The following is a 24,398-nucleotide window of genomic DNA, read 5'->3' as shown; positions in this document are numbered from 1 at the left end:
AAACATCCGACATACAACTCGCCTTATTTTTGCCTATACATGACTTCCGCAAAGAATAGGTTGTCAATATCATTAGCTCCTCTGGTATTTGCGTTGAAATTGATATGGTCGTACAACTTATCTCCCCCATGAATCGATTGGCAGCACACAATATCCATCAATTCATATGCAAGATCCTAAAATAGCAGGAAGACCATATCTTATTAGCAATTAATTATTATGATAACAAATAAAAGATACAGTGATAATGCAACCCTTGGTAGCGTAGAGCAAGCGAGAGACGCCATATATAGGACGGGCAAACCTCGGAAAGATTATGATCCTTGTTATACTTGTCCACCAAGGCCGTGACAAACTGGCGCCCCGAGTCGCGGCTTTTATTGACGGGCTGCAAGCTCAGACGCTTCATCCTTCTGCTAGTAGAGGTACTGGTGCATGGCCATCTCCACGGAAGATAACCCTGTCAGCCTAGTTTAGAGGAGAGAAGGTTAGTGTATAAATGAGGGATGTAAATGAAGTACTATACATGAAAGGAACCTATTAGGGGAGTATCCGGCTGAGTAAACCCTAGTGGAGTATATTTAGTCCACTAAGTTTTGCCGGACCTAGCAGATTCCCTAAATATAACGAAGTAAAATAATTTGACATTTGCATTTCATTTTCGGCCACCAAAACAACTTGCTTCTTTATTTCATTGAGCGGCATTTTGATACATCCGAGTAAATAATTCACCAATTCTTCGCTATGAGACGAAACTAGAGAAAATTAGACTCTTTAATAGATATCCAACTTCCATAACTGCTTCCATTAGTTGGATTAATATTTTTTTTATGTCTTCATTGGTGATTCTCTCAATTGGCTTCTCAAGCTTGCACAATTCTTTCTTTTTTGGTTCCGACGAATTCGACATTGCGCCGCATCTAGTCTCATCTCTAGTCTCTACTCTAGCAAGGAGAGCATGAACATCTATCAAATTTCTCGCTATCAATAGGTCGATGTAAATCTTTTCATAATACCAATACTTGCATCCATCCGACACACAAATTTGAGCAAACAATGAGCTACAAATTGTGCGGAATCCGATGAACAAATGAATTAAAACAAGCACTCACCCCTCTTTTTTGCACTTGAAGAACACCCATCCAGGGTGTTCCGGCATGGTCGAAACCCGGCACACCACTTGTCATGGGCAGCTGCTGGGCCAGTCCCAAGCTTGGCCAACGGCCGGGCGTGTCTTTGCCAGTGAACCGTCAACGAGTGAAATCCGAGCGGCTAGAGGAGGAGGCCATACCTAGATGTGGCACAAAGCCATTGTCGAGGATGTGCAGTTCGGTACCCGGACAATCCATGACAAAGGCGTTGTCGCCGGTGGCCAGATGCGTCAAATCCAGCGGCGGTGGCGGCAGCCGTACATCTATGGATTTTTGTGCCGATGACGGCGAGAGAGGCTCAAATCAGGGAGGGAGAGAACCGCGATGGGGCCTACATATATAGCATCCGCGGTGGCAGGTGGTGGCCGGTGGGGGCGGGAAGGATGGCGCTGGCATAGATGCGGCACGGGAGTGGGGTGGATGAGGCAGCGAGGGAGCAGATTTTTTGCTCCAGCGATGGGCGTCCGAGTAAATATAGGCGCCGGATAGGAGGCGGAGTAAAAGATTTACCCCTCTATTAGGTTTAGGGATTGGCTAGGTGCTAGTTAGAGGAGTAAAATTTTTACTCCTCTAACGCCTTTTAGGGTATAAGCTAGAGGTGCCTTATTGTTACATACATTTTCTCATCTCGACGGGCGCGGAGGTAATGCTCGACGCCCTCCGGCAGGCTACGTGTGGAAGCGTGCCCCGTGGTCGATTTATGCCCCAGTTGTCCGGCTTCCGGTACACGAGAGGTGGACCTAGACCTAGACAAGACGACCAGGCGTTGCCGTGGCCCGCCGTGGAGGAGTAGTTGGCGAACTTTTCGTGGGGCAGTTTGAGACCGGTCGACATGAGGTGCTCTCGGAGAGTTAGTCCTGGCGGCAGCGGCGGCAGGGACTGTACAGGGTTGTAGCCGGCGCCGGCATGCCGGGGGCTGGCGGTTACCGACGGACGTGTGTATCCGTGTTGGTCTCGGACTCAACTGCTATATATACAAACTCCAATGCTGGCTGTCGTAGTGCAATCGAACTAACCTCTCCAATGCTGGCAATTGCGTCATGTACGTGGCCGTCTTCAAAATGGCTGTTTGATTTTGTGCTGTTGTTGCTTGATGCTTTAAGAGCCCAAAGCACAGCAAACAAAACATCACATCTCAAGAGGCAAATTGGAGTTAATTTGCATGTTTTCTAGGTTTCCATGTTCGAGTTAGCTGTAGTTTCCGAGCAAATTGGGAGTTGGTCTACGTGTCCAACTGGGTTGAGACACCAAGTCGTTTTGGTTTGTCTCTCTGTTGGTACACATGCGTCTATATATTGTACAGTTATACGCAGCCACAAATCGTACCGGCGGCAGACAACACGGTCGATCAATCGGCGAAGATGTCGTGCCTGCCTCACGAGCTGATCGTGTGGGAGATCCTGGTCCGGCTGCCCGCCAAGTCGCTGCTGCGGCTACGCTGCGTCTGCAAGGCCTGGCACGACACCATCTCCGGCGCCGACCCCTCATTCTCTCAGGCGCACCTCTACCGACTTCATCAGCAAGTCAAGAAGCCCTGCAGCCTGCTCATCGCACCACGTATCAGAAGCGAAAGGATCAAAGGGAAGGTCGCCACCCCGGGACTTTACCTGTGGGAGGAGAGCCGGCATGGCGTCGCGACCCTCTTGCACGACACCTCCTCGTTCACCGATGAGGAGGCCAAGACAAGACATGGGTTCGCCCACTGAGACGGGCTCGTGCTCCTGCCCGCCGAGGATACTGTGCGTGTGCTCAACCCAGCCACAAGCCAAACCATCGAGCTCCCTTGGAGCCCCAACAGCGTTGCGCCACGCCGGCACTTCGTGGCACAAGGACACCAAGCATTCGGCTTCGGGCGCGACCATCGCTCCAACGCCTACAAGGTCGCTCGCTTCTTCTACCGTGAAACTCGTGCCATGGGTGGCCATGGGATGGAGGTGTTCACTATCGGAAAGGACCAATACTGGCGTAAGACGGCCGCACAACCACCGCACCCGTTTCTAGCAGGACGGATTGCGACCTTCTTCAAGGGTTCCCTGATTTGGACAGTTGACCAGTGCTCACTTATGTATGAATGTGATCCCTCGCTTCTACCTGATCATGCAAGTATGACGTGCTTTGTCCGGTTTAGTCTTGAAGACGAATCATTCAGCATCATGACCGGTCCTCCATGGTTTGAAGCGGGCAACTATTTAGAATCCAGATTAGCTAAGTTGAACGGTGAGCTAGCCATCCATCGTCTAGGGCCCAACTATGAATCTGTTGAGATATGGATGTGCAATGATGCGGAAAGCAACAACCCGCCACGGTGGGAGCAGCGCCATGTTTTCAACTTCCGGGCTTATGTTCATCTGATAGCTACATTCAACGATGAGATAGTGTACCAAGACGGATCATCGTATCTCTGGCGTCAAACTCATCAAGGAAATAAATTTATGGTTTGCATGACTGACTTGAAGTATCGTAACCCCGACATGGGTACACTTGTTGAATACTCATGGGGGACCATTGAGGACTTTGATGTAATCTTTTTCATTCCTACCCTAGTTCAAATCTAGTTAGCTGGCTTATTGCTAGCTATGTAATCAGCAAGGACAATCACTGGTATTTTAACCAAATATAGTTGTTTGCACACGGTAGATTTTATATGAACTTTGACATGGTTTTTAGGGCTTGCATGATGAGAAGCTTTAGTTAACTATGTCACTCTAATGGTTTTTGCAGAAGTATTATGTTATTTGTCAGAAACACGCTTCTGTTCGAAAAGAAGAGGCACACACACACCTAATGGAAGATCGGGTGCTTTGCTTCTTCTTTTTCACAATCCATGAATTTTAAATGTTATTAAATTGTTTGAGTTTGAACATGAAAATTTCAATTATATCCATACGACGGTCAAATTGAAAAGGAGCTCAGACGTACAAACATAAGAGAAATATAAGAGAGAATTAATATAAGGTAACGAGTTTTAAGGAATTAGACATAGTAGTACACTCCAAAACCTCTAAAACCCTTTGGAGGTTGCCACATAAGATTTGCTATCTTTGAAGGTGTTGCATAACCCCAAATGCCTCTTTCTTAAATATACCAAGGCCCATAGCCCTAACAAACAACCGGCTTCCTGAACTGATTCCTCCAGAATTGATTATATTAAATGGACTGCCGGAATTGATTCTGTTAAATGAACTAAGGGCCAACCAAAGTCAGAATCACTGAAATCGCTGATTCTCGAGCTTCTTTGTTGCTTCCCGCACTCACTTGACATTTTTACAGATTTTTACCACCTCTCAAACCGTTCATCCCTCCCCTACACTCGTCCCATCCCTCGTTTTTCCCATCTGGTTGTGGCGAGGCACACATGCCCTACCCTCGCCAGCACCCATGGCAGCCGGATCTGAATTCCTCCACCTCTCCGACCTTTGTGCATCATCCTCCTTGACCCAACCTCATGCGCCCCCTACCGTCCCGTGGTTGGCCAGCGACGCCCCAAGCCCACCACTCCCTGCTCCAGCCATGCCCTCAACATGCTCAGTCTATTGCGCTGCATCGGCTCTCCCATCTCCATGTTGTTCATCGAGTAGAGGGTCTTGACACCGCTGCTCTACTATTGTCGTTGAGAAGTTGACATGTTATTTGTCATTTTTTTCTCTTCTCTGACGGACATTTGTTCATATTATGTGTGTTTTCTCCCTGTGAGAATGTGTGTGTATGTATGTATGTATATATGTATGTATGTACGTATGAATTGGAAGATTTGTGAACGGTTCAATGAGTGTGATTAATTCTGCACGTTTCATGGTTGACCAGTGCATTTGGGGCGTTGCAGATATTTCACAGTACTTCTGATATTCTAAAAAGCACGGTAAACAATAGTAAACCTATGATTCTCAAAATCTGTAGCCACAGCTGATTCTTAGGAATCTGTAGCCCAAACAAATGAGGCCTAAAGGGGCTACCAGAGCCAAAAGATTCATCATTAGAAACTCCTCAGGCTGCACACATAACCGGTACTTACCGTTGCCATCATTCCGAATTTGAATTTCCGTACTCCAAGAAAAGAATTATAACATATTGTTTTTCAATAAAGTAGCCCTAAAACCAGACTTGCCATTACCATGTTTCCACATTTAAGTCCAAGAAAAGAAGAAACACTTATTTTGTAGAAAATGATCAACGGCCGAATAGCAGATTTCCTTCACAAAGAACTCAAATCATTTCTAAGGTGAGAAACAATAACTTACGTCGAATGTCGGTGCCGACTTGCCCCAACACCAACACGGGCCTGAATCGACAAAGTCCTCACTGGGCAAATCCTGAGTGCAAACCGCAGGACATGAGACAATCTCACCTTCTTACAAAAAATAATGCAAATTAATTGAACTTTCAACCACAAGAAATCAACAAAATATGAGTGCGGTTTTTTGTAGCTCGTCCTACGTGGTACCCACTATCGTAGCCATCCATTCTCTGCTCAGTTCCATGTGGATGTGTGCATTGATGGAAAATTAGCAACCGGCGTCAGCCCTCAAATCTTAATCTCTTGCGCTAGGACTAGTAGGGACTGTACCTGATGTGACGTTCTTTTTGCCCATCTCCTGTCAGACTGAGATGTAGTGCAGACCTCACTCTCTTTTCTGCATGCAGCGCATCTTTCTCTCATAAACTTTACATGCAATTCTCTCTCTTTCTTCTCTCTTTCAGTAAAGTCTGCTCTTTAAAAATATCAAATAAATATCCTAAATGTCACTTCCTTGAATAAGAAATTACTAGTACTCAATGCACATGAGACAAAGGGGTGGAGATAAAAAATTCTCCATGCAAACCCCTCTCTCTCCCGGCCTCTCTCCCGGTTGGACAAAGAATTCTGCATGGACCCATTCTCTTCTCTCTCCTATCACATTTTGGCTGCATGTGTTGCATGTTCATCGGTGAAAGTTCGAAAAGAGAGAGAGTAAACAGTGTCATGTACAGTGCAAAGCTGCTGCATGAGAGCAACTGTTGCATGTGAGCATGTGAATTCTTGACCAGCTCATAATTGGTTGGATGCCAAAAATTGGCATGCCAACATTTGGAAAATGCCAAATATTGGCTAGTGCTTGGTTGGCTACCATGTTTACTTGTCAACCTTACAAAAAGTTGCCAATTGTTGGCAACTTTTGATATTGCCAATTGTTGGCTTGCCAAGTATTGGCAATGCCAAATGTTGGCATCAAACCAATTGTCCTCTTAAATGCCCACTGAGACTAAGCCACCAGGAGACTAGCATACAGGCCTAGCTTGCCTTTGATTATTGTTTGCGCCTGCAACAGACATGACAGCGCCAGCAAATGACACTGCATCAAACAACTGCATGCTTGTGACGGTGCTTTCCTGCACAAATCCCAAAGCAAAACGAATGGTGTAGATAAGAGGGACTGTGGAGGCCGAGCTAGGAAGGAACTTTGCGACAAAATATTGGAAATACAGTACTAGAGCTTCTCGGTACATGCATCACTAGCTTCTAGGGTTGAGCTCTGTAAAATCACATGGAGAAGTTAATCACAGCAAAATTAATCTTTGCCTTCATGACCACAAACATTGCAAATAAATTGAACTTCCGAAAAACAAAAGGACAGCGAAAATATTGCGAATGCCATGGGTAGAGCTTCTACGTACATGGATCGCTATCTGCTATGACAAGCCCTATGTATGTTCTGTAGAATCATATAGAGAAATTAATCACAACAAAATGGTATCTCCAAGGCTATTACCACAACTGCTGTGCTCGGTGCTCGGTGGCTCGGCACGTCGTTGACTGTCGCTCTAAGGAGGGGGCTGCTCGAGTTCCAGGTTGGGCCAGATAACGGGTTCACCTTCGAGCACGTTCAGGGGACCAAGGTTGGTGGGTTCATTTTCAAGGCTGACCGCCGCGGACCAGCTGTGGTATGCACGAGCGGATGGGATCGATGTCTTACTCCATGCCAGAGTGGCCAAGATCCTGTTCATCAATATCATCAGAGGTCAGAGCCGACAACAGACTTGCTGTTTCTGTGATTGTTATTTTTATTGTACGGTCTGGTGACATACTGACTTGGCATGACGATACCAAAACACTGAATTTATTCCCCGGACTTTCGATTATTTGGAGCCAGCACGGCCTCGTGTTCCATGACTCCGAGGGGTAGACACACAGCGCTACCTTAACAACGCGCGCTACGGGAACGACGAGATCATCCTATCGCCGGGCACCATGGGCAGCCCGCAGCTGCTGATGCTAGACAAGTGAGTACGTCGGCCACACAATTTATATAAAACTTGTATGTTAGCCCGACGCAATTGCTCGGGCTGGTGCCATAACCACTTTGTAAACATATATAAATTTTACCCTCCCCATTCCATAACTTAATTTTCTTTCAAGGTTTGTTCAAATGCCTAAAGAAAGAAATCACTACCAACCTTCATGAAATACGGACGAAAACCTATACATAACCAAAAGAAACAATCTTTTGTTTAATCATTCTTTATATTCTTATATATCTCAGTCTACCGTTTTAGCTAATAGTTTTTCTTACAATATCTTTGCTCTCTAGCCAATATACTCATTCCCACCACAAAAGTGTAGAGAAAGTTTTTTTTAGGAATTTCCATATATAGTTGGTCAATATCCATATATATTTTATGACTAGGAAACATGCCCGTGCCTTGCAACGGGAGTAAAAACATAACACACCATCCATCATGTGACACCAGAGACCCCGGGTCCAACAGCTTATGCGTTGATGACAAGCGCTAGCTGGTCGAGCAAAGCGTGCTTCTGCCCGGCGCTACCCATGAGAGTTTTGCGTCATTAAGGGCACTAATTTGTTGACACGGCTACCAGTGTTGACATGAGGCTACACGATCAACCACATATATGTTGTAGATGGGCTCAACAGGATGACGACCCAATTCTTTCTTATCTCAACCCGCACGACCTCCTCTAGCACCAGACTCGGTGATGGCTACGAGGATGGGGATGCGGTAAAGGATGGCGACACGGCATTTGACGGCTGGTCTACCCTTTCCCGTCATCTATCTCTTTCACTCTCTCATCTTAGTTGCCCTCGTACATGTCATCCTCATATTGCTCGTTGTTGTCATCGAATCCGAGGCAGTGAAGAGGTGGCCGTGGCGATGTCCTTTCATTTGCCGCCGAGAGTAACGGTAGATAGCCTGGAGGTAGAGGAAGTGTGCGAGGCCAGCCTTGTTCTTTAGGGTTAGAGTTAAGGAGAGAGTCAGGCGCATATACAAGATTAACTTAAGGTAATGAGGCATGTACTCAATGGACATTGTGTCATGTGAAGATGTATTGTACGAAGGGGAATCACACTTCATAAAAAACGACAAAACAAATGGCACGCCGCTGCTTACCTTGCATTACTTAGATAATGAGACATGTAATCAATTGACACTGTGTTATATGAAGATGTATTGTACGAAGGGCAATCACACTTCATAAATAAAAAGTAATAAACAAATCGAGAGCCTTCGTTTACCTTGCAAATTGTCGTCGTCCGTCATGTCGTTGATGTGCCCTTGCAGCTATAAATAATCCACACAGGCTCGAACATACAGAGAGCCGCTGGAGCCGACGAGAGAAAGAGATAGCCCTGCTAGCCTCACGATTGACACATGTTACATGCAAAGCTAGCCCAATAAAAGCCCACAAAAACTGTACGTGCGTGAACGCTCTACTCCTTTTTTATGAAGAAAAGATTGATTTCATAGCCATCTATGCACGTCTTGACATATAGAAGTATAGATTGGATTTTTGTATTTTTTAGTGTCCCTGAGGATTGGATTGGTTGCCCAATATGTCAAAACCAAACGTGTGGACTGGATGGCTGGCCTTGGCCCTAACGAGTTTACCTGGACAGCATCGCTACCAATTAGCAAAGGACAGCTTGACGAGATAGATGTAGAGATCGTTGTTCTTTTCTTTTTAGGCAAAAAACGAAAGAAAGAGATCGATCCAGTCAGGTTTCAATCAGGGATGCTACCTTTTTTAGATAGGAGAGAAAATAGATCGCTAGGCCAGGAAGAGATCGATCGCTAGGATTTCAAAAAAGAAATTGATCGCTAGGCCTGATGTGATCAATTGAAAGAGATGGAACGGAAACCTTAACTTTTTGATAAGAAAAAATAGAAGAGATCTCAGCCATCAATCTTTATAGTTAACATAAAATTAACGGATATAAACGGGATGACTTATAGAGAACTATAAAAGCTTCCGTTCTTTAATATTAGGTATAGATATAGATATAGATATAGATATAGACTAAGAAAATAGCATCACGAGATCCCACGTGGCAACCACCAATCCTACTCCTGTATCATAGTCGTCATATAGCATGCATGATTGCTGCATGTTGTTAGAGACAAGACTACAACCCACTGCAGTATTAACAGATCAATATCATCATTTTCAGGTTCATCTGCTGTTGGATTAGTTGGCTATAATTCAGGAAGAGAAGTTCCAGCAAGACTTCCTGGGATAGATGCGGCAGGGCATCGCGAGGAGCCATGGGGAGCCGAAAGAAAATGTCTTGGATGTAGGCAAGGGAAGTTGCAGTATGGAATCATTGTGAGCCAAAAGGTGGTGGCCTTCAACCAACCAGTTGCTTTTGCCAGCAAGAGCCGACATTACACCATCAGAGGAAGTCGGGAATTAAGGATGGTGACTAGAGTATCCGCCATGCATGCCACCCCTTGAGCAAGGTGTACTCCCTATGGTGTACCTAGGGGCAAATGTACGAAACAGGGAATTGAGTTCTTTTGGATCTTCGTCAGGCCGTGGCACATCCCCGTCGCCGCCGGCAAAAGGTATATAGCTCCAATCTTCTTCCGTGATTTTGTGCTCCATATGGATGATTTCGATTTGATACTGGCCGGTGATTATAACCGTGTGGTTGATTAGTACTTTTTGCGCGATTTGTTCTTTCAGCGATTTGTGCTCGATCGGTGGCCTACATCTCTCAACCGGTTGTTTTCTATTGAGTACCAGGGTACCATGAAAGTTCTCAGTATCAAAGCTAAGAGGTCTTGAGTTCAAGACGCCTAGCTTCTTTCATCAGATCGGTTTTTTGATTGCATTAGTTAGAGCATGCACTTCTATAGAGATGAGGTGTCCCGTATCCTATAGGCTGTGGCACAGAGGCACGTGGTGAGGCTTGCTGCTGCCACCATGTCAAAAATTGTGGCAGTGTCGTATATATGTCGAAGATGGTTGGAGGATAAGAACGGCTCACATCAAGTTCGAATATTAAATATTTTCCCCCGCAAAAAAAAAGAATATTAAATATTTCATCTAGCCGTGCCACGCCACTTTGCTAGTATGTTGGAAAAGGCCGATTCAGCATAGGTGAGCAAGGCATAGATAAAACCGAGGATATGGGTCTCCATCAGAGCACCATAAACTTACGAGGAACATTCCTTCCTTGGTAGGTGCGCAAAGAACAGAAAGTGAGCTTTTTTTGGCGTACAAAGGGACACCAGGCATTCGGCCGTCAGTCTCAGCGTCCGGCGAAATTTAGGCGACGGCCAGACAGGGACACGCCGACGACCTAGCTCACAAGCACACAGCTGGCGGCAGCTACTTATTGGCGGCCATTGCCTTTGTTGCGCCAGCAGACCTCGCCGTTGCCTCTCCCCAATCACCATCCAATGGATCTTCGTCAGGCCGTGGTACATCCCCGTCGTCGCCGGCAAAAGGTATAGCTCCAATCCCCTTCCGTGATTTTGTGCTCCATATGGATGATTTCGACTTGATATTGGCCGGCGATTATAACCGTGTGGTTGATTAGTACTTTTTGCACGATTTCTTCTTTCAGCGATTTGTGCTCGATCGGTGGCCTACATCTCTCAACTGGTTGTTTTCTATTGTTTCCTGCAAGTGTGATACATGTAACACATCACGGATACTGTCAAGTGTTCATACTTTTTTTGGCCGAAATCAAGTATTTATATGGGAATGAAAATTTGAGGAAAACATGTACATGTCAATGACCCTGGATTTAATTGAACCCGTTAATACTCACGGAACAGATAATTAAAGTGTACTAGTAGATAGGAAAACTGATGATCGATCCCTTGTGGGTTCCATACTCCTACCCGCGTATCATAACGATTTTTATTTTTGTTTTGGTGAAAGCATTCTATTGGTGATCACCAAGTTGTATCATAACGATTATTTCCAGCTGTTGGGGAACGTAGCAGAAATTCAAAATTTTCCTACGTGTCACCAAGATCAATCTATGGAGTCATCTAGCAACGAGGGAGGAGTAGATCTACATACCCTTGTAGATCGCGCGCGAAAGCGTTCAAAAGAACGGGGTTGATGGAGTCGTACTCGTCGTGATCCAAATCACCGATGATCCTAGCGCCGAACGGACGGCACCTCCGCGTTCAACACACGTACGGAGCAGCGACGTCTCCCCCTTCTTGATCCAGCAAGGGGGAAGGAGAGGTTGATAGAGATCCAGCAGCACGACGGCGTGGTGGTGGAAGTAGCGGGATTCCAACAGGGCTTCGCCAAGCGCTGCGGGAGGAGGGAGATGTGTCATGGGAGGGAGAGGGAGGCGCCAGGGCTTAGGTGTTGCTGCCCTCCCTTTCCCCCACTATATATAGGGCCAAGGGAGAGGGGGAGGGCGCAGCCTTGGCCCTTCCTCCAAGGAAGGGTGCGGCCAAGGGAGGAGTCCATCCTCCCCAAGGCACCTAGGAGGTGCCTTCCCCTTTTAGGACTCTTCCTTTCCCTCTTCTCTTGGCGCATGGGCCTCTTGGGGCTGGTGCCCTTGGCCCATATAGGCCAAGGCGCACCCCTACAGCCCATGTGCCCCCCCCGGGGCAGGTGGCCCCACCCGGTGGACCCCCGGGACCCTTCCGGTGGTCCCGGTACAATATCGGTGACCCCGAAACTTGTCCCGATGGCCGAAATAGCACTTCCTATATATAATTCTTTACCTCCGGACCATTCCGGAACTCCTCGTGACGTCCGGGATCTCATCCGGGACTCCGAACAACTTTCGGGTTACCGCATACTAATATCTCTATAACCCTAGCGTCACCGAACCTTAAGTGTGTAGACCCTACGGGTTCGGGAACCATGCAGACATGACCGAGACGTTCTCTGGCCAATAACCAATAGCGGGATCTGGATACCCATGTTGGCTCCCACATGCTCCACGATGATCTCATCGGATGAACCACGATGTCAAGGACTTAATCAATCCCGTATACAATTCCCTTTGTCTATCGGTACGATACTTGCCCGAGATTCGATCGTCGGTATCCCGATACCTTGTTCAATCTCGTTACCGGCAAGTCTCTTTACTCGTTCCGTAACACATCATCCCGTGATCAACTCCTTGATCACATTGTGCACATTATGATGATGTCCTACCGAGTGGGCCCAGAGATACCTCTCCGTCACACGGAGTGACAAATCCCAGTCTCGATTCGTGCCAACCCAACAGACACTTTCGGAGATACCCGTAGTGCACCTTTATAGTCACCCAGTTACGTTGTGACGTTTGGCACACCCAAAGCACTCCTACGGTATCCGGGAGTTGCACAATCTCATGGTCTAAGGAAATGATACTTGACATTAGAAAAGCTTTAGCATACGAACTACATGATCTTGTGCTAGGCTTAGGATTGGGTCTTGTCCATCACATCATTCATCTAATGATGTGATCCCGTTATCAACGACATCCAATGTCCATGGTCAGGAAACCGTAACCATCTATTGATCAACGAGCTAGTCAACTAGAGGCTTACCAGGGACATGGTGTTGTCTATGTATCCACACATGTATCTGAGTTTCCTATCAATACAATTCTAGCATGGATAATAAACGATTATCATGAACAAGGAAATATAATAATAACTAATTTATTATTGCCTCTAGGGCATATTTCCAACAGTCTCCCACTTGCACTAGAGTCAATAATCTAGTTCACATCGATATGTGATTAACACTCAAGGTCACATCCCCATGTGACTAACACCCAAAGAGTTTACTAGAGTCAATAATCTAGTTCACATTACCATGTGATTAACACTCGATGAGTTCTGGATTTGATCATGTTATGCTTGTGAGAGATGTTATAGTCAACGGGTCTGAATCTTTCAGATCCGTATGTACTTCGCAAATTTCTTATGTCATCTTGTAGATGCAACTACTACGCTACATTTGGAGCTATTCCAAATAACTGTTCTACTATACGAATCCAGTTTACTACTCAGAATAATCTGGATTAGTGTCAAAGTTTGCATCGGCGTAACCCTTTACGACGAACTCTTTTACCACCTCCATAATCGAGAAAATTCCTTAGTCCACTAGTTACTAAGGATAACTTTGACCGCTGTCCTGTGATCCATTATTAGATCACTCTTGTACCCCTTGACTGACTCATGGCAAGGCACATTTCAGGTGCGGTACACAGCATAGCATACTGTAGAGCCTATGTCTTAAGCATGGGGGACGACCTTCGTCCTTTCTCTCTATTCTGCCGTGGTCGAGCTTTAAGTCTTAACTTCATACCTTACAACTCAGGCAAGAACTTCTTCTTTGACTGATCCATCTTGAACACCTTCAAGATTATGTCAAGGTATGTGCTCATTTGAAAGTACCATTAAGCGTTTTGATCTATCCTTATAGATCTTGATGCTCAATGTTCAAGTAGCTTAATCTAGGCTTTCCATTGAAAAATACTTTCAAATAACCCTATATGCTTTCTAGAAATTCTACGTCATTTCTGATCAACAATATGTCAACAACATATACTCATCAGAAATTCTATAGTGCTCCCACTCACTTCTTTGGAAATACAAGTTTCTCATAAACTTTGTATAAACCAAAACTTTGATCATCTTATCAAAGTATACATTCCAACTCCGAGATGCTTACTCCAGTCCTTAGAAGGATTGCTGGAGCTTTGCATACTTATTAGCATCTTTTAGGATTGACAAAACCTTCTGGTTGTATCACATACAACCTTTCCTCAAAAATCGTCGAGGAAACAATGTTTTGACATCCTATCTGCAAGATTTCATAAATAATGCAGTAATCGCTAATATAATTCCAACAGACTCTTAGCATCGCTACAAGTGAGAAAGTCTCATCATAGTCAACTCCTTGAACTTGTCGGAAAACATCTTAACGACAAGTCGAGCTTTCTTAATGGTGATACTTACCATCATTGTCCGTCTTCCTTTTAAAATCCATATGTACCTAACAGCCTTACGACCATCAAGTAGTTCTTCCAAAGTCTACACTTTGTTTTCATATATGGATCCTCTCTCGGATTATATGGCCTCGAGCCATTTTGGAACCCAGGCCCACCATCGCTTCTCCATAGCTCGTAGGTTCATTGTTGTCTAGTAACATGACTTCCAAGACAGGATTACGTACCACTCTGAAGTAGCACGCATCCTTGTCATCCCACGAGGTTTGGTAGTGACTTGATCTGAAGTTTCATGATCACTATCACAAGCTTCCACTTCAATTGGTGTAGGTGCCACAGGAACAACTTCCCGTGCCCTGCCACACACTAGTTGAAGAGACGGTTTAATAACCTCATCAAGTCTCCACCATCCTCCCACTCAATTCTTTCGAGAGAAACTTTTCCTCGAGAAAGGACCCGATTCTAGAAACAATCCCTTATTGCTTTCGGTTCTGAGACAGGAGGTATACCCAACTGTTTTGGGTGTCCTATGAAGATGCATTTATCCGCTTTGGGTTCGAGCTTATCAGCCTGAAACTTTTTCACATAAGCGTCGCAGCCCCAAACTTTTAAGAAATGACAGCTTAGGTTTCTCTAAACCATAGTTCATATGGTGTCATCTCAGCGGAATTATGTGGTGCCCTATTTAAAGTGAATGTGGTTGTCTTTAATGCCTAACCCATAAACTATAGTGGTAATTCGATAAGAGACATCATGGTATGCATCATATCCAATAGGGTGCAGTTATGATGTTTGGACACACCATCACACTATGGTGTTCCAGGCTGTATTAGTTGTGAAACAATTTCCACAATGTCTTAATTCTGTGCCAAACTCGTAATTCAGATATTCATCTCTATGATCATATCATAGATATTTTATCCTCTTGTCATGACGATCTTTCAACTTCACCCTGAAATTACTTGAACCTTTCAATAATTCAGACTCGTGATTCATCAAGTAAATATACTCAGCATCTACTCAAATCATCTGTGAAGTAAGAACATAACGATATCCACTACACGCCTCAACACTCATTGGACTGCACACATCAAAATGTATTACTTCCAACAAGTTGCTTTCTAGTTCCATTTTACTGAAAACGAGGCTTTCAGTCATCTTGCCCATGTGGTATGATTTGCACGTCTCAAGTGATTCAAAATCAAGTGAGTCCAAACGGTCCATTTGCATGGAGTTTCTTCATGCATATACACCAATAGACATGGTTCGCATGTCTCAAACTTTTCAAAAATGAGTGAGTCCAAAGATCCATCAACATGGAGCTTCTTCATGCGTTTTATACCGATATGACTTAAGTGGCAGTGCCACAAGTAGGTGGTACTATCATTACTATCCTATATCTTTTGGCATGAACATGTGTATCACTACGATCGAGATTCAATAAACCATTCATTTTAGGCGTAAGACCATTGAAGGTATTATTCAAATAAACAGAGTAACCATTATTCTCCTTAAATGAATAACCGTATTGCGATAGACATAATCCAATCATGTCTATGCTCAACGCAAACACCAATCTCGATGGTAGAGGGAGCGTACGATATTTGATCAACCTTGGAAATACTTCCAACACATATCGTCAGCTCACCTTTAGCTAGTCTCCATTTATTCCGTAGCTTTTATTTCGAGTTACTAACACTTAGCAACCGAACCGGTATCTAATACCCTGGTGCTACTAGGAGTACTAGTAAAGTACACATTAGCATAATGTATATCCAATATACTTCTATCGATAGCCTTCTCATCTACCAAGTATCTAGGGTAATTCTGCTCCAGTGGCTGTTCCCCTTATTACAGAAGCACTCAGTCTCGGGTTTGGGTTCAACCTTGGGTTTCTTCACTAGAGCAGCAGCTGAATTGCCGTTTCATGAAGTATCCCTTTGTTCCCTTGCCCTTCTTGAAACTAGTGGTTTCACCAACCATCAACAATTGATGCTCCTTCTTGATTTCTACTTTCGCGGTGTGAAACATCGCGAATATCTCAAGGATCATCATATATGTCCCTGATATATCATAGTTCGTCACGAAGCTCTAGCAGCTTGGTGGTAATGACTTCGGAGAACCATCACTATTTCATCTGGAAGATCAACTCCCACTCGATTCAAGCGATTGTTGTACTCAGACAATCTGAGCACAAGCTCAACAATTGAGCTTTTCTCCCTTAGTTTGCAGGCTAAGAAAATCGTCGGAGGTCTTATACCTCTTGACGTGGGCACGAGCCTGAAATCCCAATTTCAGCCCTCGAAACATCTCATATGTTTCGCGACGTTTCAAAACGTCTTTGGTGCCTCAACTCTAAACCGTTTAACTGAACTATCACGTAGTTATCAAAATGTGTATGTCAGATGTTCGCAACATCCATAGACAACGTTCGAGGTTCAGCACACTGAGCGGTGCATTAAGGACATAAGCCTTCTATGAAGCAATGAGGAAAATCCTCAGTTTACGGACCTAGTCCGCATAATTGCTACTATCAACTTTCAACTAAATTTTCTCTAGGAACATAACTAAACAGTAGAACTGAAGCATGAGCTACGACATAATTTGCGAAGACATTTTGACTATGTTCAGGATAATTAAGTTCATCTTATGAACTCCCACTCAGATAGACATCCCTCTAGTCATCTAAGTGATTACATGATCTGAGTCAACTAGGCCGTGTACGATCATCACGTGAGACGGACTAGTCAACATCGGTGAACATCTTCATGTTGATCGTATCTTCTATACGACTCATGCTCGACCTTTCGGTCTCTTGTGTTCCGAGGCCATGTCTGTACATGCTAGGCTCGTCAAGTTAACCTAAGTGTTTCGCATGTGTTCCGAGGCCATGTCTGTACATGCTAGGCTTGTCAACATCCGTTGTATTCGAACGTAAGAATCTATCACACCCGATCATCACGTGGTGCTTCGAAATGATGAACTTTCGCAACGGTGCACAGTTAGGGGGAACACCTTCTTGAAATTTTAGTGAGGGATCATCTTATTTACTACCGTCGTTCTAAGCAAATAAGATGTATAAACATGATAAACATCACATGCAATCAAATAGTGACATGATATGGCCAATATCATTTTGCTCCTTTTGATCTGCATCTTCGGGGCTCCATGATCATCGTTGTCACCGGCATGACACCATGATCTCCATCATCATGATCTCCATCATCGTGTCATCTTGAAGTTGTCACTTCATCTATTACTTCTACTACTATGACTAACGCTTTAGCAATAAAGTAAAGTAATTACATGACGTTTATGTTGACACACAGGTCATAAATAAATAAAGACAACTCCTATGGCTCCTGCCGGTTGTCATACTCATCAACATGCAAGTCGTGATTCCTATTACAAGAACATGATCAATCTCATACATCACATATATCATTCATCACATCCTTTTGGCCATATCACATCACAAGGCATACCATGCAAAAACAAGTTAGACGTCCTCTAATTGTTGTTTGCATGTTTTACGTGGCTGCTATGGGTTTCTAGCAAGAACGTTTCTTACCTACGCAAAACCACAACGTGATATGCCAATTGCTATTTACCATTCATAAGGACCCTTTTCATCGAATCCGATCTGACTAAAGTGGGAGAGACAGACACCCGCTAGCCACCTTATGCAACTAGTGCATGTCAGTCGGTGGAACCAGTCTCACGTAAGAGTACGTGTAAGGTCGGTCCGGGCCGCTTCATCCCACAATGCCACCGAATCAAGATTGGACTAGTAACAGTAAGCATATTGAACAAAATCAACGCCCACAACTACTTTGTGTTCTACTCGTGCATAGAAACTACGCATAGACCTAGCTCATGATGCCACTGTTGGGGAACGTAGCAGAAATTCAAAATTTTCCAACGTGTCACCAAGATCAATATATGGAGTCATCTAGCAACGAGGGAGGAGTGGATCTACATACCCTTGTAGATCGCGCTCGGAAGCGTTCAAGAGAACGGGGTTGATGGAGTCGTACTCGTCGTGATCCAAATCACCGATGATCCTAGCGCCGAACGGACGGCACCTCCGCGTTCAACACACGTACGAGCAGCGACGTCTCCTCCTTCTTGATCCAGCAAGGGGGAAGGAGAGGTTGATGGAGATCCAGCAGCACGACGGCGTGGTGGTGGAAGTAGCGGGATTCCAACAGGGCTTCGCCAAGCGCTGCGGGAGGAGGGAGATGTGTCATGGGAGGGAGAGGGAGGCGCCAGGGCTTAGGTGTTGCTGCCCTCCCTTTCCCCCACTATATATAGGGCCAAGGGAGAGGGGGGGGGGGGGCGCAGCCTTGGCCCTTCCTCCAAGGAAGGGTGCGGCCAAGGGAGGAGTCCATCCTCCCCAAGGCACCTAGGAGGTGCCTTCCCCTTTTAGGACTCTTCCTTTCCCTCTTCTCTTGGCGCATGGGCCTCTTGGGGCTGGTGCCCTTGGCCCATATAGGCCAAGACGCACCCCCTACAGCCGATGTGGCCCCCCGGGGCAGGTGGCCCCACCCGGTGGACCCCCGGGACCCTTTCGGTGGTCCCGGTACAATATCGGTGACCCCGAAACTTGTCCCGATGGCCGAAATAGCACTTCCTATATATAATTCTTTACCTCCGGACCATTCCGGAACTCCTCGTGACGTCCGGGATCTCATCCGGGACTCCGAACAACTTTCGGGTTACCGCATACTAATATCTCTATAACCCTAGGGTCACCGAACCTTAAGTGTGTAGACCCTACGGGTTCGGGAACCATGCAGACATGACCGAGACGTTCTCTGGCCAATAACCAATAGCGGGATCTGGATACCCATGTTGGCTCCCACATGCTCCACGATGATCTCATCGGATGAACCACGATGTCAAGGACTTAATCAATCCCGTATACAATTCCCTTTGTCTATCGGTACGATACTTGCCCGAGATTCGATCGTCGGTATCCCGATACCTTGTTCAATCTCGTTACCGGCAAGTCTCTTTACTCGTTCCGTAACACATCATCCCGTGATCAACTCCTTGATCACATTGTGCACATTATGATGATGTCCTATCGAGTGGGCCCAGAGATACCTCTCCGTCACACGGAGTGACAAATCCCAGTCTCGATTCGTGCCAACCCAACAGACACTTTCGGAGATACCCGTAGTGCACCTTTATAGTCACCCAGTTACGTTGTGACGTTTGGCACACCCAAAGCACTCCTACGGTATCCGGGAGTTGCACAATCTCATGGTCTAAGGAAATGATACTTGACATTAGAAAAGCTTTAGCATACGAACTACATGATCTTGTGCTAGGCTTAGGATTGGGTCTTGTCCATCACATCATTCATCTAATGATGTGATCCCGTTATCAACGACATCCAATGTCCATGGTCAGGAAACCGTAACCATCTATTGATCAACGAGCTAGTCAACTAGAGGCTTACCAGGGACATGGTGTTGTCTATGTATCCACACATGTATCTGAGTTTCCTATCAATACAATTCTAGCATGGATAATAAACGATTATCATGAACAAGGAAATATAATAATAACTAATTTATTATTGCCTCTAGGGCATATTTCCAACACCAGCTACGTGCGTATACTCTAAGAAAAATGAGACATTTTAGATGTATTTTAATGATTGAACAAATTGTGGTCTATGCCCTCTTTGCAAAAGAGAACAAGAAACAAGCATCCACCTCTTCGTCAAATGCCGTTTCACCATCAGGCTTTGGAACATGGTCATTGCAAGACATGGGCTTGTGCACATGGACACCACCGTTTGGCATCTTCATGAGTCGCTCTTTGATTGGTGGGATAGGAGAACCGACATGACAAATCCTAACAGGAGAGCTATGGCCTCCCTCACCATGCTAGTGTCGTCGACTATATGGAACGAGCGGAATGCTAGGATCTTCAGGCACAAGAGCGCACCACCCCCGATCCTCCTCAAAATAGTTACCGATGAGGCTAGCCTCTGGGTCATTGCCGGTGCTAAGGAACTAGGGGGAATTGTATTAAGCGAGTAATTGCCATGCCGTGTGGGGTGGGTTAGTGTAACCGACTTAAACTCTATTCTCCTCTCATTTAATAGATGAGGCAAATCTTTTGCCTCCGTTTCCAAAAAAAAAAACTGATCTGTTTTTGTGTGGAGCTAGTGTTTTGACAGAACTGGCATATTCCATACCTGGTTTTCATGTGTGCTGTCATTATTTTGTATTCTTCAATTCAGAGAAAATTTGTTTGGCAGCAACACTAATAGATGATATATTTTATTTTGAAAGATGATAAGTTTTCTAGAAATAAATCCCTCATATACACAAGGAATCCTGATTTTATTCAATTTCTTGTGAATTAAAAAATGTTAGGATTTATTACTTTTGGAATCAATTTCAATTCAGAAAGTTCAAACATAGCACTTATCTTTCTGATTAAGCACTTTCTGATATCATTAGCAATAATATATTTTAAGGTACAAAATTGTATATATAAAATAAAAACTCAATTTTACTGTTGTCACAACTTCATGCTTCAATCTAATCATGTGTGAATGTAATATTAGCTGGATGTTCTTTTCACATATCAGTAATTGCATGATGCATCAAGATCTGAACTTCTTTGTTGCAATTGCAGAGCTATTATTAGACGCTCATGTTGATTCTTTACCTCATTATTGAGACACTTGTTATGATTTATATTGTGCATATAGTCCAGCTGTTGTATTTTGGGATGGTTATCTTGCGTGATTAGATAAGCGGTAAAGGGACCCTCCCAACAGTTACGTATATGATTTGGAATTCAAAAAGTAAAAGAAAAAAGATCATTGTGTTTTGGAATGCAATAGATCAAGCATGTAATTCATAGTGATGAGGCAACACGCATGATGCATGCCTTTCCACATTTTGCAAACAGATATGGCACGCAATAATTAATGATATCACAGGAACAAATTAATTGGCATCATGCGGTTAGGAAAAGTATGACATGCAGCAAGTTCGTTTTTTATAATTCGGAAGTAATTTTTTGTCAAATGATTGTGTAACGATTAGGGAAAACATGATATGCAGCATGTTTCAAAATTTTGTTAAAAAAAATTGTGAATAGAACACGGTACAGATGCACGCACACCCTAGAGGCCCCTCGCTGTTGACGGGGAGGTCGCCTCCCACTGAAAGAATAATTAGCTTATAGTAAAAATAATAATAATTAGCTGTAAACGTAACACCCATGTCAAATCTGGGATTTCAACCCGGGTGAGTTTGTTCCACCACAAAGAACCTAACCGAGCTACGATCAGTTTGCATTTTGGAAATAAAATTTGCAGGCAGTCTATAGTGCGGTGATTAAGAAAAATGTGGCATGCGACTTGTTTCAAATATTTGGAAATAATATTTGCAGGCAATTAATGGCATGATTAAAAGAGGGTTGGGTAAAATCCGTGGTGCACTTGTCACTCGTAGGGAGTGTTACTATTAGGTGAGATTGCTAAACATCTATGGGTGGTGAGAGGGTAGGTTTAAAGTAGTTATGATTTTGTTGGGTGAAGAAAGACATTACAAAACTCGCTCCTTTATAGTTAGTAGAAGATTCGCATGATTCGCGCTGTCAATCTCTGTTCCTAAAATTATCTCTAATTTCAATGATAACTATAACTTTGAGCATTGTACTTATATACATTTCAATTGTGAAGACCCTCACTGGAAAAACAATTGTCATCGAGGTGGCGTCCTCTGACACGAGTGACAACATCAAGGACAAAATTCAGGAGAAGGAGGGCATTCCCCCAGACCAGCAACGACTTATCTTTAATGGAAGAAACCTTGATGCTGAGTGGACAGTTTCAGATTACAATATTCAGGAGCAGTCCACCCTGCACCTTGTCCTGCGCCTTGGTGGTCCTTGTACCGTTTGTTGTTATAGGTATATTAATGTGCAGATGCTAGCTGGCAAGACGGTCAGCATCGAGGTAGATCCAATGGACACGGTCGACACTATCAGGGAAAAGATTTGTGCTCCCCAGAGGCTCTTCTTTGCTGGCAAGCAGCTTGAGGATGGACGGACAATTGCAGACTACGAATTTGGGAACAATATCACTCTGCACCTCGACTTTGGAATGCAGATTTTCGTGAAGAGTGCCATTGGTAAGACCACCACTCTCCTGGTGGAGCCGTCTGACACGATCGACAGCATTAAGGAGAAGATTCAGGGCAAGCAAAGGATCATCTTCGATGGGAAACAGCTAGATGGTCAGGGCACTCTTACTGATTACAACATTAAGAGAGGCTCCACCCTATACCTTCGTCCCTGCAAGCGCGGTGACATGCAGATTCTTGTGAAGACACAAACTAGCGAAACCATCAGGCACATGTTTAAACTTTCTGACACTATTGGTGATGTGAAGGCAATGATTCAGGAGAAGCAAAGGATCATGTTTGAGGGCAGGAAGCTAGATGATGGGCAGTCTACGCTCGCCGATTATGATATCCAGGAAGAGTCCACCTTGCACCTTGACTTTGGCATGGAGATATTTGTGAAGACACCCACGGGCAAGACCATCACTCTTAACGTGGATCCATCTGACACAGTTGACAGCGTTAAGGAAAAGATTCATGGAAATCAGATTCTCCTCTTTGGTGGCAAGGAGCTTGAAAGTGGACAGACACTTGAGGATTATGATATCCAGGGAGGGTCAACATTGCATGTTGAGGATTGTCTTACTGAAGGATGAGTCCATTGGTACCACTAGCAATGTGAGGGTTACGATCCTGATTAGTTCGCGTTCCACATGTCCTTGTTTCGTCTGGGAATATACCCAGAACTGATGTGTTATCCTAGGCCAACTATCCCTCTATAAACTTTGTGCTTCTTTGTTCGGTGGCATCTTTATCATATTAATTGAACCGGAAGGAGTATTGCTTTGAATGCCTGGGTTCGTGTATGCCAACTTGGATTCTCTATGCTTGTAACTATCAAGTCAGCATCTCTCTTGCACGGTGCATGACGCCTTCTCATCCCCACGATATTGACACTTTTTAGATCATGTCAAAAAGTTTCTTTAGGCCTTAATGTATCAACCCTTATAAAGCATAACAATGAAACTGTGTCTAGAAAGCATTTTGGTTATTGTGTGGTATTTTTTTATATAGACTACTTCAGCTAAGAGGTTTTGCTGAGAAATGAATTAGTTGGATTAGTAGAGTTTGTGTGAGGGTAAACGATGAAAACAATAGCTATTTCAATAAAGGTAGGTGGTTATGGCAAGGGACCCTTTGTCTCCCTTGATGTTTAATTTAGTTGCCTGTTCACCAATAATGCTTCGTAATGCTTCTCAAGAAGGCTTAATTAAAGGGTTACTACAGTGATTTTACCCCTGGGTGTGTAATAAACCTGCAATTTTGGTCTTAGAAAATGAGATAGAGGGTGCTAAAAAATTTGAAATGGATTTCTTTGCTGTTTCGAACAAATTTTAGGTAGCAAAATTGACTTCCATAAAAGTGACCTGTTAGTTACCAATATGGAGAATGAAGAAATCAATAGCTCTGGTCATGTATTCTGCTAAAGAAGAGCAACTTCCCAACGAAATACTTAGGAGTACCACTACTCTGTAACAAACTAACAAATGATTATTTGCAGCCTGTCATAGAAAAATTAATGAAGGTAAGTAGCAGGGTGAAAAGGCAAGCTGCTGTCCTAGGGGGTTAGAATGGTGCTTTTAAAAGCTTCCCTGTATAGTATACCAATGTACTTCTTGTCTGTCGTTAAATGTCCAAAATATGCAGTAGACATGATAAATTCCCAGCTGGCTCACTTCTTTGGGGTCAACAGCCGAGAAACATCGGTATCCATTTCGTTAGATGGGGGCTGGTTGCACAGAAGAAAGAATATGGGGGATTTGGGAATATGTCGGCCCCATTTCGGGAATCCCATGTGCTTACCATACCAATCGGAACACACATACAGATGGCATCGAGATTATTATTATTATTATTATTATTATTATTATTATTATTATTATTATTAT

At 44.2% G+C, this 24,398-nt stretch overlaps 1 protein-coding gene and 1 pseudogene across 1 annotated transcript; both read left to right on the top strand.

Annotated features, from left to right (window-relative positions):
- Nucleotides 1-2,512: 2,512 nt before the first annotated feature.
- Nucleotides 2,513-3,706, top strand: LOC125531759 (putative F-box protein At2g02030; annotated as a pseudogene).
- Nucleotides 3,707-22,016: 18,310 nt separating this feature from the next.
- LOC147957043 (polyubiquitin-like) lies at nt 22,017-23,105 on the top strand. Its single transcript, XM_087531557.1, has one exon. The coding sequence runs from the start codon at nt 22,017-22,019 to the stop codon at nt 23,103-23,105; it is 1,089 nt and encodes a 362-aa protein (XP_087387683.1).
- Nucleotides 23,106-24,398: the final 1,293 nt, after the last annotated feature.

The sequence above is a fragment of the Triticum urartu genome, chromosome 7A (genome assembly GCF_056163025.1).
Source record: "Triticum urartu cultivar PI428250 chromosome 7A, HENAU_Tu73, whole genome shotgun sequence".
In the NCBI taxonomy this organism is placed as follows: domain Eukaryota; kingdom Viridiplantae; phylum Streptophyta; class Magnoliopsida; order Poales; family Poaceae; genus Triticum; species Triticum urartu.
The sequence above is the reverse complement of the archived record's forward strand: the minus strand, read 5'-3'. Positions and strand labels throughout refer to the sequence as shown.

What these genes read in the sequence shown, in the direction of transcription:
- LOC147957043 (XM_087531557.1), top strand. Translation starts at nt 22,017, where the DNA reads ATGATAACTATAACTTTGAGCATTGTACTTATATACATTTCAATTGTG.